The sequence below is a fragment of the Talaromyces marneffei genome, chromosome 4 (assembly GCF_009556855.1).
Source record: "Talaromyces marneffei chromosome 4, complete sequence".
NCBI classification, from domain to species: domain Eukaryota; kingdom Fungi; phylum Ascomycota; class Eurotiomycetes; order Eurotiales; family Trichocomaceae; genus Talaromyces; species Talaromyces marneffei.
The window spans coordinates 2,863,859-2,889,256 of record NC_072351.1 but is presented as its reverse complement, the minus strand read 5'-3'; the positions used below and the strand labels follow the sequence as shown (position 1 = coordinate 2,889,256).

At 48.5% G+C, this 25,398-nt stretch overlaps 9 protein-coding genes across 9 annotated transcripts; 5 read left to right on the top strand and 4 right to left on the bottom strand.

The window, feature by feature from the left end:
* Nucleotides 1-164: 164 nt before the first annotated feature.
* EYB26_006075 (uncharacterized protein) lies at nucleotides 165-1,832 on the bottom strand (the record flags this gene model as incomplete). The annotated part of the gene is made up of 5 exons (XM_054265351.1): nucleotides 165-1,227; nucleotides 1,287-1,427; nucleotides 1,485-1,573; nucleotides 1,637-1,698; nucleotides 1,763-1,832. 5 exons carry the CDS (start codon nucleotides 1,830-1,832, stop codon nucleotides 165-167), a joined length of 1,425 nt encoding a protein of 474 aa, XP_054121326.1.
* A 732-nt stretch (nucleotides 1,833-2,564) lies between these two features.
* On the top strand, nucleotides 2,565-8,207 carry EYB26_006074 (uncharacterized protein; the record flags this gene model as incomplete). The annotated part of the gene is made up of 7 exons (XM_054265350.1): nucleotides 2,565-2,693; nucleotides 2,766-2,922; nucleotides 2,976-3,046; nucleotides 3,111-3,860; nucleotides 3,963-4,013; nucleotides 4,071-8,131; nucleotides 8,192-8,207. 7 exons carry the CDS (start codon nucleotides 2,565-2,567, stop codon nucleotides 8,205-8,207), a joined length of 5,235 nt encoding a protein of 1,744 aa, XP_054121325.1.
* Nucleotides 8,208-8,878: 671 nt separating this feature from the next.
* Nucleotides 8,879-11,645, top strand: EYB26_006073 (uncharacterized protein; the record flags this gene model as incomplete). Its single annotated transcript, XM_054265349.1, has 4 exons — nucleotides 8,879-8,918; nucleotides 9,003-9,143; nucleotides 9,211-11,163; nucleotides 11,215-11,645. The coding sequence occupies 4 exons, from the start codon at nucleotides 8,879-8,881 to the stop codon at nucleotides 11,643-11,645; spliced, it is 2,565 nt and encodes an 854-aa protein (XP_054121324.1).
* Nucleotides 11,646-11,915: 270 nt separating this feature from the next.
* Nucleotides 11,916-12,745, top strand: EYB26_006072 (uncharacterized protein; the record flags this gene model as incomplete). The annotated part of the gene is made up of 2 exons (XM_054265348.1): nucleotides 11,916-12,593; nucleotides 12,653-12,745. The coding sequence occupies 2 exons, from the start codon at nucleotides 11,916-11,918 to the stop codon at nucleotides 12,743-12,745; spliced, it is 771 nt and encodes a 256-aa protein (XP_054121323.1).
* Nucleotides 12,746-12,915: 170 nt separating this feature from the next.
* Nucleotides 12,916-14,626, bottom strand: EYB26_006071 (uncharacterized protein; the record flags this gene model as incomplete). The annotated part of the gene is made up of 5 exons (XM_054265347.1): nucleotides 12,916-13,054; nucleotides 13,107-13,692; nucleotides 13,753-14,225; nucleotides 14,288-14,479; nucleotides 14,544-14,626. The coding sequence occupies 5 exons, from the start codon at nucleotides 14,624-14,626 to the stop codon at nucleotides 12,916-12,918; spliced, it is 1,473 nt and encodes a 490-aa protein (XP_054121322.1).
* A 946-nt stretch (nucleotides 14,627-15,572) lies between these two features.
* On the bottom strand, nucleotides 15,573-17,980 carry EYB26_006070 (uncharacterized protein; the record flags this gene model as incomplete). Its single annotated transcript, XM_054265346.1, has 3 exons — nucleotides 15,573-17,389; nucleotides 17,449-17,535; nucleotides 17,629-17,980. The coding sequence occupies 3 exons, from the start codon at nucleotides 17,978-17,980 to the stop codon at nucleotides 15,573-15,575; spliced, it is 2,256 nt and encodes a 751-aa protein (XP_054121321.1).
* Nucleotides 17,981-18,555: 575 nt separating this feature from the next.
* On the top strand, nucleotides 18,556-20,424 carry EYB26_006069 (uncharacterized protein; the record flags this gene model as incomplete). Its single annotated transcript, XM_054265345.1, has 1 exon — nucleotides 18,556-20,424. The coding sequence occupies one exon, from the start codon at nucleotides 18,556-18,558 to the stop codon at nucleotides 20,422-20,424; it is 1,869 nt and encodes a 622-aa protein (XP_054121320.1).
* An 899-nt stretch (nucleotides 20,425-21,323) lies between these two features.
* EYB26_006068 (uncharacterized protein) lies at nucleotides 21,324-22,939 on the top strand (the record flags this gene model as incomplete). The annotated part of the gene is made up of 4 exons (XM_054265344.1): nucleotides 21,324-21,341; nucleotides 21,485-21,586; nucleotides 21,907-22,847; nucleotides 22,900-22,939. The coding sequence occupies 4 exons, from the start codon at nucleotides 21,324-21,326 to the stop codon at nucleotides 22,937-22,939; spliced, it is 1,101 nt and encodes a 366-aa protein (XP_054121319.1).
* Nucleotides 22,940-23,266: 327 nt separating this feature from the next.
* On the bottom strand, nucleotides 23,267-25,231 carry EYB26_006067 (uncharacterized protein; the record flags this gene model as incomplete). The annotated part of the gene is made up of 1 exon (XM_054265343.1): nucleotides 23,267-25,231. One exon carries the CDS (start codon nucleotides 25,229-25,231, stop codon nucleotides 23,267-23,269), a length of 1,965 nt encoding a protein of 654 aa, XP_054121318.1.
* Nucleotides 25,232-25,398: the final 167 nt, after the last annotated feature.

Sequence of the window (25,398 nt, the reverse complement as noted above, 5' to 3'; positions counted from 1 at the left end):
GAATATCTTCTCAACTTCCATCAGGTATCATTTAAAAAGACCTACCTACCTACCTGGGCATGATGTCCTCGCAACGCCGCCAATGTGCGCCCATCCAATCCCAAATGCTGGATATATAAAAAATAATAAGACAAACGTAGAAAAAGGTAATCAGATGCTGTATATCACTTCTTCCTCCCCCTTCCAAGCGTCCCTCTCGTAGAAGATGCCCCATCATTAGAAGTATTCATCCACTCCCTCCCCGCGCCCGGACTTCGTCTCCTCATAGTTCCCGGCCCAACAGCAATAATCTCTTCTTCACTCTCACTATCCGACAGATCCAATAACACCGGCATACGGAACGTATCAATATCCATTTCGCCCAGCGCAGCACCATTACTCATATGGTCTAGAGAAAGGACATCGGGACTCTCATCTTCCTGATCGAGACGTCGTTGATGCACTTCTTCTGCTGGGTGGATGTCGTATTCATCTTCACGTTCGACGTAGACGACGTTTTCTTCTACTTCTGCGAAATCCGGGGCGAGGGCGGACCATTTCTGGGGGGTGATTATGGACCACATGTATATCGATCCGGATTCGAGGCCGCAGGACATAATCATTGGTCGCGAAGGGTGCCATTCCACGACACCCATTTCTTCGCGCGGCCCTTCGAGGATTTTGACGAGTGAGCCGTGGCTTCGTTCCCAGATATAGATGTCGGAGTTCATGTATGTAGATGCCATGATAAATTCGCCAGTCGACGAGAATGAGACGTGGTTCCAGCTAAGCCGGTTTACGACATCTTGGAATTTGTGCTCGACGTCGAGCTTGATGTTTGCTGGGTCAAGGCCCATGCCTAGTTGCGACAGGTCGGACATGAGGACTGTGCGGATTACGCGATCGGAACTGTTGATCAGCAGGTCGCGGCCATTGCTTGCGAGGCGGATGAGGATGATGACGCCGTTGCAGAGGCGGGTCGAGTGTATGGTTCGGCAGGTTTGGGTTTCGATGATATTGATCCATCCCTTGGAGGTACCGGAGATTATATGGTTGCCTAATGCAGTAAAGATTGTGACGCATGTTGATTGTTTCGCGTCTTGCGCGGCTTGTTTGGCTGCTGCAGCGGGATCGACTCCGTCCTGGGGTCGTAGGGGGACGGAGGGGAGAATGTGTTTGATAGGTTTGGGGTTTGAGATGTCGACTAAAACAGGTTGTTCTTCGAAGAGAGAGGCGACGAACAATAGACTTCAAAGGTCAGCATTCACTGAAAGAACATAGCTGTGTTACTCTTCGAGCAGACTCACTGATTAAAAGGGTGCAATTCGGCAATGTATACTGGAGCTGCAAAACGGACCATCCGCACTCGCGAACCATCCTTCAAATCCCATAATATACATTTCCAGTCTTGCGATGCGCTTAGCATATATCGACCGTCTCTGGACCAACTGTGAAAATCTTAGCGACCCTTGAAATGGCCATGAAGGGCAGAGTGAATCCTGTACCTGAGCGACTGTATCTGCCTCGTGTGCCCTCGTAGTTTGCGGGCAACCCCGTTTGTCTCAAGATCAAAAATGATAACCGTACCGTCAACCTGAAACATTCACATCCAATTAGTCGTTTATTTCACCGGAATTAATCTTCTAGATAACCTCACCCGACCTGCGGCGAGATAATCGCCCTTGCGACTGAACCGTAGACATGCAGCATGGCCGCTCCCTATCCCACAATCAGTTTTCATATCCAAATCGCAAGCGCAGTAGATGGGAAAGAGCCAACATACGTAATGTTCCGGTCAGAGTATCGGGATAGTCTTGGGCGAGCGCGAATGGATCGACGAGTGAGAGATTCATTGTAGTCGGTTTAAGTGGCGGGTGTTGGCGTTGATTAAAGTCCTACCTGGCAGCGATCCAGGAGGTGACAACAAACGCTCACTCATATATCATAATTAGAGCGTATATAGTCGTGGTCACCAGTAAGAATCGAGCGCAAACAGAGAATGAGGTCAAAGTAAATTGAATTCTTTCTTTTCCTTGATAATAATGGAGTCGAAACTTCTGAGTACATATCTAAACGGGGCTGCCGCCAAGACATCGTCAAACCTGTAGAACGAACGCTATTGGCCAGGTAGCAGTGGCTAGCGGCTCCTAAGAAAACTCGAGCTAACGTCCCTGCCCGGGCTCAGCAAGGCAACTCAGACACCATCACTCCTTCATCCACGCGCCAACCTACGTGCTCATCACTTGCCATCCCAGAATATCGCGTTTCTATCTGGGAACCCGTCAAGTCACGTCAGGGCAATCGACTCGTGCGACTTTTTCGGCTTTCCCACCGTTCCAAACTGTCGACTTTCGCGGCGTCTCCGTTGTCCTTAAGGTGAAGGCGCCCTTGTGGCAAGGGCTGCCAGAGTCCTCACCGGCAGGCGGCCGTTTGTTATTTCAGTCTATCAGCAATTGCTCACTGTTGATCCGGACTCTACTTCATCAAAATAGCAGTGCTCGCAAAAGAGCGCAGCGCAGTCTAGAGTCAACACCGCCTTTCTCTTTCGAACTCCGTCTCTGTGATCAACGTCAAGGACCGCAACCATGTCGAACGTCCACTTCCCCTACTCCAAGGCGCCTTTGCGCACGATTAAGGAGATTCAGTTTGGTCTCCTATCGCCCGAAGAGATTAAACGTCTGAGTGTGGTCCATGTCGAATATCCTGAGACAATGGTAAGGCGGCATTTTTTGTGCAAAATTGCCTGTTGAATCTACGTTGTTAAACTTTACTTTTCTTTCAAATAGGATGAACAGAGAATGCGCCCACGAACCAAAGGTCCAAACGATCCAAGGCTTGGCACTCTCGATCGCCAATATTATTGTGAGACTTGTGAGGAAGGTCAGAAAGAGTGTCCAGGACATTATGGCCATATCGAGCTTGCAACCCCGGTTTATCACATCGGTATGATTGCTTTCATCATTTCTATCAATTAGCGCATCAACTAATCTGAACAGGTTTCCTCACAAAGACAAAAAAACTACTTGAAACCGTCTGCCACAACTGTGGCAAGATCAAAGCAGATATGGTAAGTCTGGAATTGAAAAATAGACTACATGGATCTCTGCTAATACCTGATTCTTGTATTCTAGAGCGACCCAAAGTTCCAAGATGCGCTACGTATTCGTGACCCTAAGCGACGATTCGATATCATTTGGCGGTTATCCAAAGATGTCAACATCTGTGAAGCAGATCCAATCCCAGAGGACGAGGATCCTTTCTCCAAGGAAGCATCAAAGCCTCATAAGGGACACGGTGGCTGTGGTAATGCCCAACCAACCATCCGTAAAGAGGGATTGAGTCTCGTCGGAACATGGAAACCGAACAAAGCAAACATGATGGACGACGATGTTGATATGCCTCAACCCGAGAAGCGAACCATTACTCCTTCCATGGCTTACAATATCTTCCGCAGCATCTCACATGAAGATGTGAGGATCATGGGTCTCAGCAACGACTACGCTCGTCCGGAATGGATGATTCTTACTGTCCTTATTGTTCCTCCCCCCGTCGTTCGTCCCAGTGTTGTCAGCGGCAAGAGCTCCAGCGGCCAACGCGCTGAAGATGACTTGACCTTTAAGCTTGCGGAAATCATTCGTGCGAATCAGAACCTGCAACGCTGCGAGCAAGAAGGCGCACCGGAACACGTCGTTCGGGAATTCGAGGCTTTGCTTCAATATCACGTGGCCACATATATGGACAATGATATCGCTGGTCAACCAAAGGCTATGACAAAGTCGAATAGGCCTGTCAAAGCAATCCGCGGTCGTCTGAAAGGAAAAGAGGGTCGTCTTCGTCAAAACTTGATGGGGAAGCGTGTCGACTTTTCGGCTCGTACTGTGGTATGTAACTCTAACCCTCATAACCCCTAAAATCCTATCTCCTGCCCATTTTCATCTACCACTCCAAGCAATTGATACAGTTAAGTATTCTAACATGGTCAGATCTGCGGTGACCCAAATTTAAGTCTGGAGGAAGTTGGAACGCCTAGATCGGTTCGTTTTTACCTTCAAAGTGGAAGAGTTTCGAGATTGAATACTAAACTTCCATAGACAGCGATGATCCTCACATATCCGGAGGTGGTAACGCCATATAACATTGAATTCCTGCAGAAACTGGTCAATAATGGTCCTACAATCTACCCTGGTGCGAGATACATTGTCCGTGATAACGGTGAGCGAATTGATTTGCGTATGGCGCGCAAGACAAATGCAAATCTTCTTTACGGCTGGAAAGTCGAGCGTCATCTCCTTGACGGAGATGTGATTCTCTTCAACCGTCAGCCGTCACTGCACAAGGAATCTATGATGGGTCATCGTGTCCGTGTCATGCCCTATTCTACCTTCCGACTCAATTTGTCTGTCACTACGCCTTATAACGCCGATTTCGACGGTGACGAAATGAACATGCATGTGCCTCAGAGCGAAGAAGCTCGTGCTGAATTACTACAGCTTGCCTTGGTTCCAAACAACATTGTGTCGCCACAGAGAAACGGTCCCTTGATGGGTATCGTACAGGACTCTCTGTGTGGTATCTACAAGATTTGCCGTCGTGATGTCTTCCTTACTAAAGATCAAGTCATGAATCTTATGCTTTGGGTTCCTGACTGGGATGGCGTCATCCCACAGCCAGCCATTATCAAACCCAGACCCCGTTGGACTGGAAAGCAGATTATCAGCATGGTTTTACCTTCTGGACTCAACTTGTTGCGTGTTGACAAAGACAAAGCCCCGCTTTCGGAGAAGTTTTCACCCTTAACAGACGGTGGAATCCTTGTACATGGCGGCCAGTTGATGTATGGCATGTTTTCGAAAAAGACCGTTGGAGCTTCCGGCGGCGGTGTTGTTCATACCATTTTCAATGAGTACGGACCAGAAGCCGCGGTGTCTTTCTTCAATGGTGCGCAACGTGTTGTTAATTACTGGCTTTTACACAATGGCTTCTCTATTGGTATTGGTGATACAATCCCCGATAAGAAAACTATTGAACGGATCGAAGATGCAGTTCGCGCTGGTAAAGCAGAGGTCGAAGAGATCGTCCAAAGTGCAACCGAAAACACATTGGAGGCATTGCCTGGTATGAACATTCGAGAGACGTTCGAAAGCAAGGTTTCTCGTGCGTTGAACAATGCTCGTGAGGCTGCTGGTAGTGAGACCGAGAAGAGTTTGAAGGATCTAAATAATGCCATTCAAATGGCTAGATCTGGATCCAAAGGTTCCGCCATTAACATTTCCCAAATGACGGCCATTGTGGGACAACAGTCCGTCGAAGGAAAGCGAATTCCGTTTGGCTTCAAATACCGCACACTTCCTCACTTTACGAAGGATGACTATTCTCCGGAGTCGAGAGGATTTGTTGAAAATTCTTACCTTCGTGGTTTAACACCAACTGAGTTCTTTTTCCACGCCATGGCTGGTCGTGAAGGTCTTATCGATACTGCAGTCAAGACTGCTGAAACAGGTTACATTCAGCGTAAGCTTGTCAAGGCTCTCGAAGAACTTATGGTTAAATATGATGGAACCGTTCGAAACTCACTTGGCGATATCATTCAATTTTTGTACGGAGAGGACGGCTTGGATGGTGCTCACATCGAGAATCAGAGAGTAGACATCATCAAATGCTCCGATGAGCAATTCCGTGATCGTTTCCGCGTTGACCTCATGGACCCAGAACGCACACTCGGGCCGGAAGTCCTTGAACAAGCAGCTGAAATCAGCGGCGATGTTGAAGTTCAGAGATATTTCGACGAAGAGTGGGATGCTCTTGTTAAGGACAGAGAATTCCTTCGTTCTATCGCTAAGGGAGACGAAGAAATGATGCAATTGCCACTGAACGTTCAACGTATCCTTGAGTCGGCAAAAACCACATTTCATATCAAGGAAGGTACTATCAGTGATCTTCATCCGGCTGAGGTCATTCCTCAGGTTCAGGCTTTGTTGGATCGTTTGGTGGTTGTTCGTGGTGATGATGTGATCTCGAAGGAAGCGCAAACTAGTGCCACTCTCCTATTCAAGGCTCAACTGCGTTCCCGCTTAGCCTTCAAGCGACTAGTGACGCAGTATTCCATGAACAAACTTGCATTCAAACACGTTCTAGGAGCAATTGAGATGCGTTTCGCTCAAGCCCAGGCTAATCCAGGAGAAATGGTCGGTGTTTTGGCCGCCCAATCTATTGGAGAACCTGCTACGCAGATGACTTTGAACACCTTCCACTTTGCTGGTGTTAGTTCCAAGAATGTTACTCTTGGTGTTCCTCGTTTGAAAGAACTTTTGAACGTTGCCACAAACATCAAGACGCCTTCCATGACGGTTTATCAAGAGTCACATAGGAAGCACGACAAGGAGGCTGCTAAGCAGTTGCGTAGTGTTGTGGAACATACAAGTCTTCGCTCAGTCACGGAAGCTACTGAAATCTACTATGACCCAGATATTCAGTCCACCGTCATTGACAACGATAGAGATATGGTTGAGTCCTACTTTATCATTCCAGAAGATGTTACAGATGACTCTAGCCGTCAATCCAAGTGGCTTTTGCGTATCGTTCTGAATCGAGCTAAGCTTCTGGATAAGGGACTCACTGTTCAAGATGTGGCTACTAGGATCAAGCAGCAGTACCCACGAGATATTGCGGTCATTTTCAGTGATAACAACGCTGATGAGCAAGTGATTCGTATTCGCCAACTTCATGATGCGAAAGAAGACGAAGATGAAGAGGACATGGAGTATGATGTTACTCTCAAGAAGCTTGAACAACACTTGTTGGATACTTTGACTCTACGTGGTGTATCCGGCGTCGAGCGTGCTTTCATCAATGAGAAGGACAATGCTCGCCTCATGGACGACGGTTCTCTGTTCCTGAGTAAGGCAGATCCTTTGTGCAAGGAGTGGGTATTAGAGACAAGCGGCACAGCGCTCGCTGATGTTCTCACGATCCCAGGTGTTGATACTACTCGAACTTATTCCAACCAGTTTATTGAAGTGTTTGAGGTGTTCGGTATTGAAGCTGCTCGTTCGGCTCTGTTACGTGAATTAACCCAGGTGTTGGCTTTTGACGGTTCGTATGTCAATCATCGTCATTTGGCACTCTTGGTCGACATCATGACGGTGCGTGGTTATCTTACCCCCGTTACGCGTCACGGTATCAACCGTGCCGACAATGGTGCCTTGATGAGATGTTCGTTTGAAGAAACTGTCGAAATTCTTCTCGAAGCGGCTGCTTTTGGTGAACTTGATGATTGTCGTGGTGTATCTGAAAATCTGATCCTCGGTCAATTGGCCCCCGCTGGAACGGGAGAGTTTGATGTTTACCTTGATCAGAGTTTGCTTAATACGGTGGTCTCAAGCAATACTGGAATTGGCTTAATGGGTGGCCTTGGAGCCAAGGACGCAATGATCAACGATGGAGCAGCGACTCAATACGACAACAACTCTCCTATGATGGAAAACGGGTACATTGGTACGCCCGATCCGGACGCGAAGTTTTCTCCTATTCGACAGGCTGGGGCAGAGACACCTGGCGGTTTCACGGCTTATCAACCATCTGGCGGATTGGGAGGGTTCAGCCCAGCACCTCAGAGCCCTGGTGGTTATTCGCCTACCAGTCCGTTCAATACAAGCCCCGTGTCTCCCGGCTATTCTCCCTCATCCAGCTACTCGCCCTCCTCTCCTAATATGTCCGTTACGTCTCCACGTTTCATGTCGACGTCTCCAGGCTTCTCACCCCAGAGCCCAGCATTCGCGATTACCTCTCCTGCGTACAGTCCAACGTCCCCATCTTTCCAGGCCACCTCGCCCTCATACTCACCTACATCGCCTCGATTCTCGCCTTCCTCGCCCAATTACAGCCCGTCGTCTCCAAATTTCAGCCCGGCCTCACCTGCGTTCTCACCCTCCAGCCCAACGTACTCTCCGACCTCGCCAGCAATTGGTGGTAGACAATTCTCTCCATCGAGTCCAAGTTCGCCAAAATACAGCCCTGCCAGCCCGGGTTGGAGCCCGACAAGCCCCGAGATTTACTCTCCCACATCTCCCAATATTCATGGCTCTCCGACGTCACCTGCTCGCGGCGCAACTTCGCCTAGCTACAGCCCGACGTCACCGCAGTACAATCCAACGTAAGTTAATATCAAATGGAAGAAATCTGCCATGTTCTTGAACTAACAGAAATGAATCAGGTCTCCACGCCAGTAGATTGGAAGAGTTGGTCTAGGCGAATTTGCAAGTCCTCTTGCTGTATTTCTACTTTGAAAATTTTTACATAAACACCGAGAAATTGACATATCGACCGTCATGGCCTGAAGTTACTTGGTTATTTCTTTTCTTTTCCTTTTGACACATGTTTTATTGTTACAGAAAAGTAGAGACTACTGTTTCTTTTGCACCAATTACCCCCCAAAGACCAAAGATGATTGCGCATAACAGCACGGAGTTCAGAGAATGTTTTTTGAGATTGTGTTTCTTACTTTTTTGCACTCAACAATCATGAATGGTCACCATTACAGATGTGACGATCATGGACATGTAATTTTTGTTTAACTTTTCCAGATTTTGTGTACACAGCTGCTAACAGAGCCATAAAAGAATAAAATATGTCAGGCCAATAGTTTTCCCTTAAATTAAAAATAACGGCCCTGTTGTATTCAAATCGCTAATATTGATAGATGTGTATCTGAAAGTTGCGTAGTCGCGGTCGAAATAAACTCCGGCGGAGATTTCGGACAAGCTCCCGTTCGTCATAGGTGGCCCGTTTACGGACAGCTCCAGCACTCTTCCATACGTTCACCATCCGCAAGATATGAGTGGTTTCTGTATCATTGCGCAATGTACTTCTTGATGCGGAGTGGATTTTAAACGAGAGAAAGATGAAGCTGTGGGCGCGCTTGATTTTGTCGTTCGTGTTCCGTAAGTTGTCTCCATTGATAAGCTCGATTGATTGATCATTATGGAAGGAAAGCACGTGTGACTAACCACCATCACATTGCACAGTGTGGTCGCTGGCGATTCAAGGATCATGCGAGAGTCAAACAAAGTCTGTTTCGAATGCTCGACATCGATCTGAGAAACCGAATCCCGATGGCTTTACGACCGGCGAAAAGAATGGCTGGGAAGATGCGGAAGCTGGAAAAGGTATGGACAAGAGCTGTCTCTTATTGAATTTCGTGATATGATACTGAGACTTTCAACGAATAACTAGAGCTTGTTGACTCCGCGTTACGAAAACTTCGAGCGATAAAGATTTCTACAGTGACACAGGATAGACCTTCGGGAGTGATCGGATATGCTTTGCACTATGCCAAACGCGCATTCTATCTCTTGTTCATGAATGGGCCATCGCTGGACGACGAATCACGATCTACAAGTCGATCAAATAAACCCCTCCCGGAGCTAGTGGAAGTCATTCATGAATTGGAGGTTGCAGCAGAAACATCCGGAAATGCAGACGCAATGCTTCTTCTCGCCGACATGAACTTTTACGGCAATTTCTCACACCCGCGCAACTTCAAAGAAGCATTTAAGTGGTACCAAGAGCTTGCTTCATCGACCGGAAATAGTACGGCACAATACATGGTCGGATTCATGTATGCAACCGGCATTGGCGATGCAGTTGAGTGGGATCAAGGAATGGCATTGTTGTATCACACTTTTGCTGCTGAGCAAGGAAACACCAGATCTCAGATGACTCTTGCTTTTCGTCATCACGTTGGTATTGGCGGCTCGAGAGACTGTGATCAGGCCGTGCACTACTACAAGCAGGTTGCCGATAAAGCTATTGACTATTTACGATCTGGCCCCCCTGGTGGCCGGGTTATGGTTCGGGAATCGTATCGATGGGCAGATGATGTCGGCGGTATATATGGAGAAGGTGCAAGTTTTTCCAGCTCGGGGCCCAACGCTCATAGAGATGCCGGACATTCAAGCGCAGATGCCAACTTGGAAGACATTCTCGAGTATCTAGACTTGTTATCTAAAAAGGGTGAGCTCAAGGCAACTTTGAGTCTAGGTAAGATGCATTACGACGGTGCCAGGACGTTGCCACGCAATTACCGCAAGGCTATGAAGTATTTCAGAGCCGTCACGAAGAAATATTGGACGAAAGACGGTGATATTCTTGCCAACCACCCCATAGGAACTGAAAAGATAGCAGCTAAAGCTGCAGGCTACATTGGAATGATGTATCTGCGAGGAGAAGACGTTGAACAAAACTTTACAACAGCCATGCTATGGTTCAAGCGTGGTCTTGCAAACGGCGATGCCTTGTGTCAGTACGAAATCGGACTTATGTACTTGCATGGCTATGGAGTACCGAAGGATGCGTTCAGAGCCGCGGAGTATTTCAAGGCTGCTGCTGAACAGGACTTCCCCGCTGCACAGACAAGATTTGGTGCGTTGTTCCTTGATCAAGGCGACGTACAAACAGCGACCAAGTACTTTGAGCTCGCTGCCCGCTGGGGTTGGATGGAAGCGTTCTACTATCTCGCAGAGATTGTCAATTTCGGTGTTGGCCGAGAACGACACTGTGGAATGGCCTCGGCATACTATAAAATGGTTGCGGAGAAGGCTGAAGAAGTTCATTCTTCGTTCATCGAGGCCAATAACGCGTATGAGAATGGCGACCGTGAGACGGCGTTGATTGCTGTCATGATGGCCGCCGAACAGGGCTATGAGAATGCACAAGCCAACGTTGCCTACCTTCTAGATGAACAGCGATCAGTCTTTTCTCTTGATAGAGTTCTGCCGTGGACAACGAAGAAACCCCGCCCATCACTACTTCGGAACGCGGCACTAGCGCTTATATACTGGACCCGATCAGCGCGACAATCGAATGTTGACTCTTTACTGAAAATGGGAGATTACTACCTGGGGGGGCTTGGAATTCCGTCTGATCCTGAAAAAGCCTCTACGTGCTATCATACCGCGGCTGAAGGGCATCACAGCGCACAAGCGTTCTGGAATTTGGGCTGGATGCATGAGAATGGTGTTGCAGTAGAACAGGACTTTCACATGGCCAAACGCTACTATGATCTTGCGCTTGCCACAAACCAAGAAGCTTATTTTCCCGTGAAGCTCAGTCTGATCAAGCTCCGTATTCGTCATTTGTGGAATCGCATCACCAATGGCAAAATTAAACCTATCCAGGATGAAAAGGGTACTTTCCTCCCTTCTTGTATTTGACTTTTTGACTAATTATCTATTTCAGAATCAAAAGCACCGAGAACCTTCAAAGAATGGGTCATCGCATTCCTCGAAAACGACGAAGAAGAAGCCCAGCAATACGCTCAACTCCTTCGGGAGCGCGAAGAGGAGGCAGAACTCATCGGAACACATCACCGCCATGCAGAGAATGACGATACAGGCTATTACGACGAGCTCGAACTCGATATAGACGAGAGTGTCTTGGAAGCACTCGTCATAGTTGCCCTTGCAGCCACGCTATTGATTTTAGTCTATATCAGGCAGCAGCGTAACCGACAAAGAGATAATGGAAATAGACAACAACAGCAGCAGCAACAACAAGCAGCTGGCGCTAATGCGAACAACAATGGCAACAATAATAATGATAGAGGGTTCTTTCCTCAACCAGATCAGCCAGAGTTTGCCCAGTGGGTTGCAGGAGGAGTTGGGCATTGATACGGCGATGTGCCTTGATGAATAGTGACATAGCACATTATTTTCTGTTCTATAACTTCGTGTTGAAATTATCATTCTTCTTTTTCAGCCTTCCAATTCTTGATAAATGAGTACGTATGTGGTCGTAGGATTAGGACATGTCGTCGGGCGTAGTCATGTGCGGAAACGTCATCTCCCTTCAGGCTTGCCTCACTCTTCATCATCCCATCCCAAGAACGACTGTTTCATGTTCATAAAGATCGTACCAGAATTTAGAGGATCAAGCGCAGGATGTCTCAACCTCCCAGCCAACAAGCAAAGCGACGCCGTCTCAACAACGCGGCATCTGCACTGTCGCGTCCATTCAAGTCACCATTGCCCAGATCAGCGCAACAAAAGGAGTCTGCAAATTCAGATGCGGCGGCAGCTATCCAAACTGGTTTGATCTCGCAGCAGGAATCCCCAGCTCATCGACACGAACCAGCTATCCCCAACACCTCGAGCAGTCCCTCTCCAAACATCAAAACTAGCAGCCAACCACGACACCCAACCCATTCACTAGAATCACCAGAAATACCAGCCCTCCGCAGAAAACGCCTCGCCCTCCAATCAAAACTAACATCCCTCCGCTCTGAACTCGACACGGCCCAACAAGCTCTTCGAATCGAATCTAGTGCACGAGACGACGAGCTCAGAGCACTCAAACTCAAGTGGCGTGGCATAAGCCAAAAGGCTGCTGATGAATTGTTTGAGACTGCCAAAGACAAGGTCGAGAGGCTGGGAGGTGTGGCGGTGTGGATGGAGAGGGAGAGGTTGAGAGTCAAGAGGATGCAGATGTGGGAGGAGGATGATTTTTATCACGGTAGCGGTGATGGTGGTGATAATAATGGTGAAAGGGAGGAAAGATATGATGACGATGTTGATGAAAATGATGATGGCAGTGGACTGAAGGAAGATGGTGAAGAAGAGGCTAGTATTTCGATGCTTGAATTAGTTCTTAACCGTGATCACGCTAATTGGTTGTATAGACATTTACTATGGACATGATGCTAAAGAGTCTGAACATCGAGCCAGAAATTATTGGCTTTGATATGGTTGAAAGGCGATGGAAAAGTGATTAGCTACTCGGACTCGACGCTGGTTATGCTGGTCAAGGCGAATGCGATATGATTGCAATTTGTAACGATCTACACAGAAAAGGGGCTAGCGTAGAGAAACCCAACAAATACAGAATAATGAATCACTATATACATAGTGTATATGATATAAAACATATATTCGAGCAAATTGTCTACACTTTCGAGATGTATTTGTTGAACAATTCTCCAATGACAAGGGCACTCTTCTTTGGGATTCGTTTCTGGTTGTCCTTGTAATCGACGTATGTGACGCCGAATCTGGATTGATAACCTTCGGACCATTCGAAGTTACTATAAATGCGTTAGCAGAAGTTCCTCAGACAAGTTGTTGTGTTTGACTTACTCCATCAGACTCCAGGCCATGTACTTCTTAACATTGACTCCGTCAATAGCAACGGCATCAGCCATGGCACCCACATAATCCCGATAATACTGAGCCCTAAACTCATCATTGAGGAGCTCCTTCAATGGCAAGTCGTTCTCGCCCTTGATACTCGTGCCGTTCTCCGTAACATAGATCTTGGGATAATCATAACGATCAGAGAGCCATTTCAACAACTTCCTGAATCCCATAGGGTGAGGACGAAGCCAATCACAATTCGTCTCGGGTCCAATTGAGTTTCCGAATTTGTCTTCAAACAGGTGATCGAGGTTTCCAGCTGTGTCGTCTGGATCCGCTTCGCCCTCCCGGTGACGAATGTAGTTTGCACAGTAGTGGTTCATACCGTAAAAGTCATTGCTACCCTTTATCAGAGCGACTTCCTCTGGGGTAAAAGGTGGGAGACGGTCGCCAATTTGCTTGACTACGCTGTCTGGGTATTTGCCAAGGTAGATGGGGTCTGCGAACCAGGAGATGGCAAATTCGAGTTTGCGGGTGCAGGCTTCGATGTCTGCTGGGTCTTCCGGGTCCCAGGGTTCGGCCCAGTCACCTTTTGCCTCATGTAAGCGCGTGATTCAATATCAATTTATAATTCCAAGGAAGGTCTAACCATTGAGTGTAATGCCAATTTCTCCTCCCTGTGTAGGCTTAAACTCCTTCCGGTACATATCAACCACAGTACCGTGGGCAACCAAAAGCGAATGACCAGCAATCCACGGCTCATGAACGCCATCTCCAACCGGATTCTTCTTGCGATCACTCGTCCGTCCCGGCGCATGCTTACCAATATTGAAACCGAGCACGGAGCTACACCAGGGTTCGTTAAAGGTAACCCAATGCTTGACTTTGTGACCAAAACTCTCAAATGCGATGCGGGCGTAGTTCGCATAGTCGGCCACGAATTCATCCTTGTTGAGGGGACCGCCATATCTCTTGAACAGCTCGTCGGGGAGATCCCAGTGGTACAAGGTGACAAACGGCTCGATTCCAGCGGCGTGTAGATCGTCGATGAATTTTGAGTAAAAGTCTATTCCCTTTTGGTTGACGGGGTCGTTTCGGCCACCTAAAGGAATGATTCGGGGCCTTTATGTTGCTATTGTTAGTTACATATGTCTGGTGCATAGAATCGAAGGGGGTTGTTGTACCAGGATAGCGAGAAGCGGTAGAGCTTAGCACCATACTGCTTCAGAATCGCAATATCCTCATGTGTACGATGATAGGAGTCGCAGGCTACATCGCCATTGGTTCCATCTTCTACTTTCCCCGGGGTCTTGCTGAATGTATCCCAGATGGAAGGTCCTCGGCCGTCTTCGTCATGAGCTCCTTCGATTTGGTAGCTAGAGTGCAATGCAAGACGAGTAAGTAGGTGTCTAGAAACATTGAAGAGCAAGTAAATCTCACCTGGCCGTTGCATATCCCCAGACAAAGTCTGCCGGCAGCTTGGACTGGGCTGTCCCGCGGTTGGTGCTGGTTACGCTGCCCATACTCGGAACAATATTGGATGTGGGTAGGCGGATGGAAATGAGGTGAATAAGTAGAACAATCAGAGCGAGGAGACGAAAGTGAGTTTCTTGTTCCAAGAAGATATCCAGACGAGAAAGGAAACGTTTAAATACCAATCAATGTCTTATGAGCTCTCAATCCTGACTAGCTAGTCAATAGGCTCACAGCCCACTTGGAGCAGTGGGCACTGAGCCCCTCTCCAATCCCATTCGGAGAAATAGTCGTAGTGACAGTCGCGCAACATTGGATAGGACGATAGTCGCTGTAGTACGTAGTCCTTCCAACAGTTGGAGGGCCATAGCCTAGGCACAGGAATAAAAAAGCCGTACAGCGGCCCTTGACAAGGCGATATTCCGCGCAAAGAGGAGACAAGCGGAGTTAGCGCCCCAGGGGTCACCCCACCTCTCCACTGTTGACCTTACTTATCTCGATGCTAGTCAGTGGTCACGACAAGGATCAAACCCGTTTAGGACATCTCAGGCTAATCTTCTATCGAAACCGATCTTTCGCGCCTGGCATGGTTGATTTGACTTACCTGAGACAGCACAAGATGCTCAGATGCGCTAGATTTTGCGCCATTCAGCCGCGCCAAGTGCGATTACGAAGTGTACTACGATTGTGCAACTTGTATGTATAGCCAATAGACAGGCCGGTATTGAATAGTACTCCATGTCAGCTGATATATATTCTCAATCGAGATACTCTATTTTAAACGTGGGCTGTTATATCGATGTTGCCGTGCAATCCGGCGATCTTTGCTAAGGTATCAGGGTCAGAGCCGTAGGAACAGAAACAACGTGGGAAACAATAATAAACACCCGTCAACGCCGTCCGACTATAATATGCTCGCTAATACAATCAAGTGATCTCATGAACAATGTGACTTCCCTCTGACGAGAGTCCGCAAGGGAACCATGACAATCTAAATCATAGCTCCATACCGTCTTCCTCTTCCGCCTCAAGCTCATCCATATCTTCCACCAACGAAGATCCAGTAAGCCGAGGTCGTTTGGATGCTAATGACCCGGAGCCAAGAGCTCCGACAATTTCTAATTCCGGTCCAGCGACAATCCTGCCTTCTGTGTCGACTACCTCGCAAAGTTCGATAAGGCTCTGCCGGTTAAGTGATTTGAAGCCAGCTGTCCGAACGATTCGACCCCAATGCGCAAGACAAAATTGCGCTGCACGGCGCCGGAGCCAATCTTCGTTTGTCCTGCCTGCTCTTTCCCAAATAATAGCCGCATTCTCAACATCGAGTTCTCGACTAAGTCGATGAACGCAAAGCAGACGTAGTTTGGGCATGTCATATAAATTGGCCATAACAAGCATGCCGGCAACATCGAATATGCTTGCACAATATTGCGGATGATCTAATATACTGTCGCTATACAGGTAATATAGAAAAGCCCGGACTACAGAGTACGGTTCGGGTATATGCATGCGCTTGGTATGATACTCGGCCATTTGCGCAGAGTATAGGCGTTTGAAATGAGGCCACCTGGCCTGTAAGATTATGCGATGGACGTGTATAGGCGGCGAAGTCTTTGCTGTAGGCGACAGAAATGCAGCATCAAATTGAGTGGTCACAGGGGTTGGTGAGGTGGCTTGGCTCTCCTCTTCCATAGTCTGATCGTCACAATCGGCCGTGATGATAAAGTCTGTTCCACTACCCGTTTCTGGAGGTTGATCAAAAACAGCCAACAGATCAGCGCCGAGACCTGCGTGCTGGGGTGACCCTTGACGCTCAGAAGCAAGAATGCGGTTCTGCTCGGACGATTCAGGAAAAAAGTTATTACCCAGAAGCCCATATTTCTCCAAATCGAGACATAGCACTTCGTTTAGTTGATTGTCATCCCCAGCAGTTGTAGCGTTTTCGACGTTGCACCCAAGTAGCCAAGCCTTGGTACCATCTTCATTGATGGTACAGTAGTGCCACCGATATCCCGGTCGGAACACCTCCTGCCCATCAGCAAGTCTCTGCCATCTGAGGGAGTCCAACTCAAGCGTTGATAGGTTACAATCATAGGGGCGGACTGTTTCAGATGGTGTGATCAAATCTAAAAGGACACCAGAGGAATACACGTGAAAATGGGTTCCAGAAAGCAACGATGGGACATGTGGTCCTGACTCGAAGTGAAGAGACGATATCGCACCCGGTGCAGTTGGTTTCCTTCGGGCGAAAGACCGAATTTGAACGCTTGCTGAGTTGGCTGCATATCCACCTGACCGACCAGATAATTGCTGCGGCGAGCTAAGGACACCTCCAGGGCTAGGGGTCACACGATTCAATGATCCTGGTGTCTCATCAATGCCTTGAGACATGGGCATGTCCAATGACGGGCTCCCCTTCAGATCAAGCCACCAGAGATCAGTGGTCCGGTCCATCTCTGAGCCAAGCCCACCGAAAATCCATAGCCTACCCCCCCAGACCCATGCAGCATGATCGAAACGAGGAGTGAAACTCCATGTCCGAGACCATGTCCAAGTCTTGAGATCGAGATAACATAGATCATCCAGAATGGAATTTTGCTCTCCAGTTACGCCTCCAATGACAAACAACTTGTCTTCATATATGACGGATGCATGGCGGGCTCGCCCTCGAGGAACTGGGCCCCGAACGTCGGGTTGGGTCCATGTCGATGATGGTATATCAAGAATGACTATGTCAGATAGGTATTCGCGATGTTCATTTTCTCCGCCGAAGACGAGTAACTTCGTTCCTTGATAGAGGGAAGCGGTGTGTCCTGATTATGGATCAATTATTAGCATCCTGTTCCTTGACTATACAATTGATTTCACGAACCCATGCGGACACCCGGTATGTCTCCATAATTGTCAACCAGATCCCATGAGAGTGTATTGAGATTTAGTCGGAGCACATGGTTATACACTAAGAGTCTAAGGTTAGCGCTACACTAAATTGATTCATGCAATGCATGGCTGTTGCAGATAAAGCATAATAATTGGACGAGACTGGCCTGACCTTCGTCGGTGAATTGGTCGAACCCTCCAAACGCATAGATCTGATCATTGCCACAATAAGTGACGGATGCGTTTACAAGGCACGCGGGGACATTCCCGAGAGCTTTTTTAATGCTGGGACGGTAGTCAGCGCTACCCCGACGGCCTTTTGCTGGACTGGCCGGCATCAGGTATGTGTTATGGGGGTCCCTAGAGGGCATTGAAGGGGGAGTCGACTGAAGAGAACGTCGGTGGGATGTCGTAGCGGCAATGGGGTCCCAATTGAAAGTCGACCCACCCTCGTGGACGTACGAGAAACCGGATGTTGAGGTGACAGAAGCGTTGCTGGGTGTGGAAGGCGGTTGCCGCGCCATCGGGGGCGGGTCCAATGTGGATATTGGATGTGGATAAATAGCCTGAGGCTTGAACGTGTCTAAGGATTGAAAAAAGGATGAATTGATGCTTTAGCGACACAGTCTGACGATGGTCTTCAGTTCCCAGAGATGGTTGAGATGATTCAGAGACCCCAGTGGGAAGGCGGAAAAAAGATTCAGGCCATGGGAGGCTCAACAAAGGGAAAGAGCAGACTGGTCATAGAAAGAGTACGCTAGTCCTAAAACGGACAGTCTGCCACGCCGGCCGCGGAGAGGACGCTAACCATTGTGGGACTAGCGACATCGCTCCAGCGGTTGCCATGGGTACTTTCTATTTACATCTTCCTTCTTATATAAGTCCTGGGCATATTGTACATTACTCAACTTCTTCTTTACTCTCTACCTTCTCACTACTTCTCAATCTCTTATAGCTGCATTGGATACTCCTCTGTATACCTCTGTACCTCATTGTTCAAAACCGTACTCAGTCCTTTGAGTCCAAGTCATCATTATCTCGTTCACCCTACCGTGGGTTGAAAACCTTGGAACGAGACATCTCGCTGTGATCAGACGACATGGCGACTGTTGACGTCTCGACACCCTTAAAGACCCATCGAGGGATCTTCTCGACAAAGACCGCTGGCGGCCGTTTGCCTCTTACACCCTCTCCCCGGACCAGAACGACAAGCAATGCGTCTATAAATTCGTCACCATTCACCCCAGTCCGGGAATCTCATGATGGCGATTCAGGGGCCCAGAAATCTGTCTATGGAGGAAACCTCTCTTCACACTTCGCCAAGTCAATGTCCAAAGCTAGGGCCTACAGAGAGTCGCCAAAGTCGAACATTGCTCGCTCACGCAAATCACCGAAACATCTAGAACTGGGAGTTTCTGACTGGTCATTGACTGGAACTGGTCCAACACATAGCCCAGCCAAGGAGCGTGTCCGTAAAGAGCAGTCTCGAGGTCGCACCACCAAGCTAGCCACGACCAAGTCCAGCGCCACATCCAAAACGACCATTCGCATTTCTCACAAAGCTGGTGATCGATTTATTCCTAATAGAATGGCAAGTGAAGGCTTGACAACAGCTGGTGCTGCAAAGCCTGAAGAAAATCAGAGACCCAAGACAAGCGATGGTTCAGCAGTCCTAGCCAATGCTGCTAGCGCCTTTGATATTAGTAGCCGAGGCTCTGATGACGACCTCACTGCCGCTCTTGAGAATCTCGGACTTGATGACAACGAATCGTCAAGCACATATACGCGACCTGCACCAGATGCTGTGGCTTATGAATCATCGCTGGCCAATGCCTGTGACGTGAAACTTAATACACGTATCCTAGCCTTCAAGCCTCCTCCACCAGAGTCCTCAAAGCCCATCGATCTACGTGCTCAGTACAACCGTCCACTCAAACCCAGCAGTGCCCAATCTGCTCAATTCCGTCGCCGCGTTCAGACTGCTCCAGAACGTGTTTTGGATGCGCCCGGATTGTTGGATGACTACTATCTCAACCTGCTCGACTGGAGCTCTGGCAACCAAGTGGCCATTGGCTTGGAGCGAAATGTTTATGTGTGGTCAGCCGAGAGCGGCACTGTGAACTGCCTTCTCGAATCAGCCCCTGATACCTATATCAGCAGTGTCAAGTGGAGTGGTGATGGAGCCTATGTCGGAGTTGGCCTGGGAACAGGTGAAGTACAGATCTGGGACGTTGAAGAAGGCACCAAGCTGCGTAGTATGTACGGACACGATACCCGTGTCGGTGTGATGGGCTGGTCCAAACACACATTGTCTACCGGTGCCAGGAGCGGACTTGTTTTCAACCACGACGTGCGCATCGCTCAACACAAGGTTGCAGAGCTTGTCTCTCACACTTCTGAGGTCTGCGGTCTGGAATGGCGACCGGATGGAGCACAGCTGGCCACTGGAGGCAACGATAACCTCGTTAACATCTGGGATGCACGATCTCTGAGTGCACCCAAGTTCACCAAGACCAACCACCGTGCCGCCGTCAAGGCATTGAGCTGGTGCCCATGGCAACTCAATTTACTTGCAACCGGTGGTGGTTCCTACGACCGACACATCCACTTCTGGAACACTACTACAGGTGCCCGCACTAACAGCATCGACACCGGGTCGCAAGTCACAAGTCTCCGCTGGAGCAACCACTATCGCGAGATTGTCAGCTCTAGTGGGTTCCCTGATAACTCATTGAGCATCTGGAGCTACCCAACTTTGGTGCGCAATGTCGAGATTCCCGCTCATGAGACTCGTGTTCTGCACAGTTGTTTGAGTCCTGATGGTCAAATGCTTGCAACAGCTGCTGCAGACGAGAGCCTGAAATTCTGGAAGATCTTTGAGCGCAAGCCTGGCACAAGTGCTGTCGCTGCTCGTGAAGGAGGCGTAGGCAGCAAAGCTACCATGACCAAGTCGATGACTATCCGATAGGTGTGCATTGAAACGGGGGTTCATTTTTTGCTTTTGTCCGGCGCTTTCTTTGGATTATTCTGGTACATACACTTTCGGTTTGGTTCAGGCGTTTTGTTAAACTTGATATTGTTTGAATTTCTCTGGCTTCATTGTTTGCTATTGTCATTATTGGCGTTTAATACATCAATTCATGGAGTATCTACCCTGGTAATATGTGGGAGTAAACGAAGAGTAGCTGCCAACCAGAAGAGTAGCTTCATTCGCCGCCAATCTCATTCAACGATTTCCTTGGACTGTGAGAGATGGTGGAGGTTACTTACGGAGAACACAGAGATACCGAGGCTATTAATAGTGAGTCTGCCTTATCCTATCGTATCGTCGAGACAACGAGTAAGGAGGCTATAGGATACTTTCAAAACGACAGATTCAGATTAATTCTTGAGTTTCGGATCGATTATCTTTGTCCGATGAACAATTCTGCTTGAGTAAGTTTCTAGTTCAGACAATGGCCATGACGGTTGTCGCCAAGACGGGTCGGATGACTAATCCGGCGGTTATCACGGAAATCTCCCATGCATACTGAACCTGCCTCACTCAACAATCGGCATCAACTGCAGAGCCTCACTTGATTACTAGCTCTACACCTCTCATAGTCTTCTTAATTGCTTCACTTCCACGAAAAATTTATTTCATACCATCTGATACATTAGTTTAGACGGGGTTACGAGAGTGTACTGAGGCTGGCGCTGTGACGACAGGCCTGCTTGATATCAGTGCTCACATACGCCTGACCGAGGAGGCTCATTTCGGTCATTTCGAAACTCTCAACCCAGACCAAGAACAACGCAATCCCTCCGTCTTACAAGAAACTCGCCTACCTATAGACAAACGTCCGATAACTTCGACTCTGAGCAGCCATGGCAAATCAGCAAGTGGTAAGTGTACTCGGACGATCACGGTCAGGCTGTCGCTCAGACTGTCCACAACCGTGATCCGTCATTAACTATCGCCCACTGCTCCTTTCCTCCACGGTATGTGGTTGTCGGTGATAACATGAGCTCACTCTTATATCGAACAGGGCACGGTATACGACCGTGTCATCCAAGAGGTATGCGAGGCATCGCGAGTCGACTTTGAAGAAGGCGGAGTCGACCAACAGACTCTGGAAGAGATGCGACGGGTGAGTCAATATTCTTCTTATTGTATTTGTCTTTTTTGCATCGAGCGCACACCTCACACCAACACGTCCATCGTCTTCTTCCTGTGTATTTGTCGTGATATCGGCCAGCTAGGTGGCAAAAGCGGGGTTTCGGATGGTTGGGGGATGTGAGCAGCTTAAGGGGAGAATGCCGCTTCTTGAGTCATTTTATACCCGCCCGAAAAGCCCTGCGCCGCTAACCCACTGCAACACGACCCTGAGCCAATCACGCTCCCCCACCTCATCACCACCACGATGATACTCTTGTCATACATGAGTTGGCTAACAAGTTACAATGACAGAGCTGGCAGCAAAAACTTTCTTCCCTAGGTGTCGCTCATTTCCCCTGGGATCCTCCTCTGAGGCAGACCCCCCCACCTGCGCAGCCTCCCAGTCAACAAATACTCCCTCCAGCTGCCACAGTACCATCAAATGCACCACGGCCGACGCCTCCACCTGCACAACCAGCGGTGACACTCCCGCCTCCAGTCTCTACAGAAGATAACACCCCGATCATCAAAACTGAGCCGGGTCTCAACGGACAGCATGTCGGAATTTCAGCGAACGGAGGACCCTCGGGCCCACTTGATGCTCAGGCACTCGCTCGGGAACGTGCAATGAGTAACTTGCACTCAAAGTATGGTGCCGCCGCAGCAAATTCAGTGAGTCAGTTGCAAGCCCAGAGTCAAGCCGCTCTCTCCTTGCCTGGACAACAACGTCCTCAGAACGGTATACCTCAAGATGTGAAACCCATTGTTCAGCAACCATACCCAGGTATAGCACCACCCCAAGGTGTCTCCTATCCCCCGCAAACTGATGGTGCCCATGACGATGCGCTCGCTCAATGGAAAGCGGAAGTCGCTCACCGACGCGAACTTGCTAAACGCAACAACGGCGAAGGTGATCGGATGTTGATGGCACAACTGAAAATGGACGCTCTACGTCTTGAAGGTGGTGGCCTTATGGTCCCACTTGATGAGCGTTCTTCGTCTGGTCTACCAGCAAGAATAAGTTCAGATCCAACGGCAGCTTCTGCCCAGACGGATGGTCCAGCCGATGACGAGGATGACGAGGATGCTATCAACTCCGACCTTGATGATCCTGATGACCTGGTGAATGAAGATCCTGAAGGCGACGAAGCAGTCGGAGAGGTCATGCTTTGCACTTATGATAAGGTCCAGCGTGTGAAGAATAAGTGGAAGTGTACCTTGAAAGACGGCATCCTCTCCACGGGCGGTAAAGAGTACGTCCCTCTATCCAACAACATATTCATAACTTGCTAACACTTCATATAGATACGTCTTTCACAAAGGACAAGGTGAATTCGAGTGGTAGTATGCACGCCTCCTTCGTCTCAACTTTTGGATTTTCTTTTTCTTCCCTTAAAGATGTACACATATGGCTCAGGGCATCAGGCGTTTCTCGATATACATTTCTCAAAGTTTCAACCCTCTACGAAAATGACTCTTACTTGTTTACTGCTGCGGATATCCCTCCAGAATGACTCCTCCTTTTTCCATCGCAATTCCTTTTAGATTATGCCTAAAAAATCATTCTAGTGATATACAATGCTAGCGAAAATGAAATGAAATTACAAGGCTAGTAGATAGCCTTGGAATATAAATACATATTACATGAGATTATAGCATGTTAGACATACGCTCAAAGAAGACCTCCTTCCGTGAATGGCGTAGTCTGCATCGTCGCCAGAGGAGGCTCAAAGAATGAATCCCAGTTCCATAGAGGGTCCATGAAGTCCAATAGGCCGCTCATCTCTTGTGATGGCATAGAGCCTTCCACTCCCTGGGTTGTTACGGCATCTGCCACATTCGTTTCGGTTGCCGCTGATGCATTGCCATTAACATCCAAGATATTATTATGATTATTCGATGAAGTCGGTTGTCGTTCATCTCCCTCTGTATTCGTTGGAGTAGCCGAAGGAGCAACGTATGTCTCCGGATTCGTCGTCTTCTCCAGTGTCGCTGCGTCCCTCCTTTTCTTCTCCGTCATCGATCTCACCAGCACCCTCGCCGTCCCCAACGCCTCATCCGCCAAATGCGTCTTGAGATGCTTCGCAATCGTCGCAAGTGTCTCCATCACCTCCGGTATCGTCCCCAAACTCTCACTGGAATCAATTGCCAACAGGACACAGATAAATTGAAACACCGTTCCCACAGTGTTCCACCATGGATGATTCCTCAAAATCAGTATGCGGGAGGCTGGAAGGGCTTTCTTGCCGGCTTGTATTATTTGGGTGAGTTGGTCTTGTTTTATGCCTAAATCCAAAAGGCGGAGACGCCGGTATATGCAGAAACAGAGATCGGTTTTGATGAGGCTGAAGAATTCGTGGGTTGTTGGGGTTGATATTAGGGATGTGAGGGCGGTGGTGAGTTCTTGCCTGCGCGTGGGATGGTCTTGATTACTGATAATCGTGGTATCGTCTGATGGGAGAGTTTTGACGAGTGTATGTAGTTGAAGGGTTAGGTCATGTTCACCGCGCCTGATAATGTTGTGCTCGAGAACGGGGCCAACGTCAACTGTTGACCGTCCATGCTCATACGAGATAATGAAATGAAGACAGCGCGCAACCATCATAACCCGCGCACAAATATCCCTGAATTGAGCTAGAGAATAATTTCCTTCAATCCCTTCATGAGCTTCCCGTTCTTTGTATATACCAATTGTTTCACACAAATGCATCATGATACAGCTATACAACCAAGCTGTACCAGGCCGACTCGTCGACCGAATATAGATAACCCGCAAAATCCAAGCCTGGATTGTAGCGAGACGCGGGTATCTGGCCGTGAACGGATCATCGAGGATATCCTTTGCATGTTGGATTACCCTTAATTCTCGGCTTTCACAAAGAGCTTCTGAGAATAGAGATGTGAGGCCTATGACACCGCTGATCAGAGCCTCGAAATTGGATCCTTGATCCTTCCCGTTCCAGTGATCGTGGCTTTTCAGACGTAAGTCTTCTATATCAACAAACCCGAAAACAGGGTCAATTACAGTCGTGTAGATGTCAAGTGAATCATGAACCTCGGCCCAGGTGATGTAGTCTTGTATATGGAAAGTGACGGAATATGGAAGCTCTTTTCTGATACCTGTGTTATATGCAAATGAATGTACTCTAGGCGGACTCCTAGACTGGAGATTCTTGCCCAACCATTGGGGGAATGCGACTGCTGAGTGTCGACCGATATACCTGCATTTGGAGGGTATCATCAGTCCATTTGCTGCAGATGTCGCGACGCGGTCTTTGTTGATAGTTGCAACCTCGTCTCCGAAGCCGCGCGAGCCTGATGCTGGTTTCGGTTTATGGCGCACAGTAGTTCTCGGAGATGCGCTGTCTCCATCTAATCCAGCATCTGACAATTTCCTTTTGGCGGAACCAGGACCTACTTGCTTTGATATCTGGGCCGTGGGTCCACTGACACCTGTAGTGTTACTTTCGGCACCACCACTACTGTAATGGCACTCATACCCATATCCAGTGCATGTCGAGCAGGGAAATTTCCCATCACATTTCCTCTTACGCTGCCGACATGGCGCACATGCGTATCGTGACCGTTGGCGCATGTGGCCAGCAATGGGAGACGTCGATGAGTCACCTCTTATCATTCTTCATGTAGATGTTTCGGAGGATCAATGCTGTCTCCTTTATGGAACGATAATAACCCTAGCTGGATACAGCGCCTCTTATTTTAATATTTGGCGATGGCGACGAGCGAGTCATTACTGATGTTTCTGTTGGTCCATTGGAAGTTGAAGGGTGGAAGAAAAGAGAC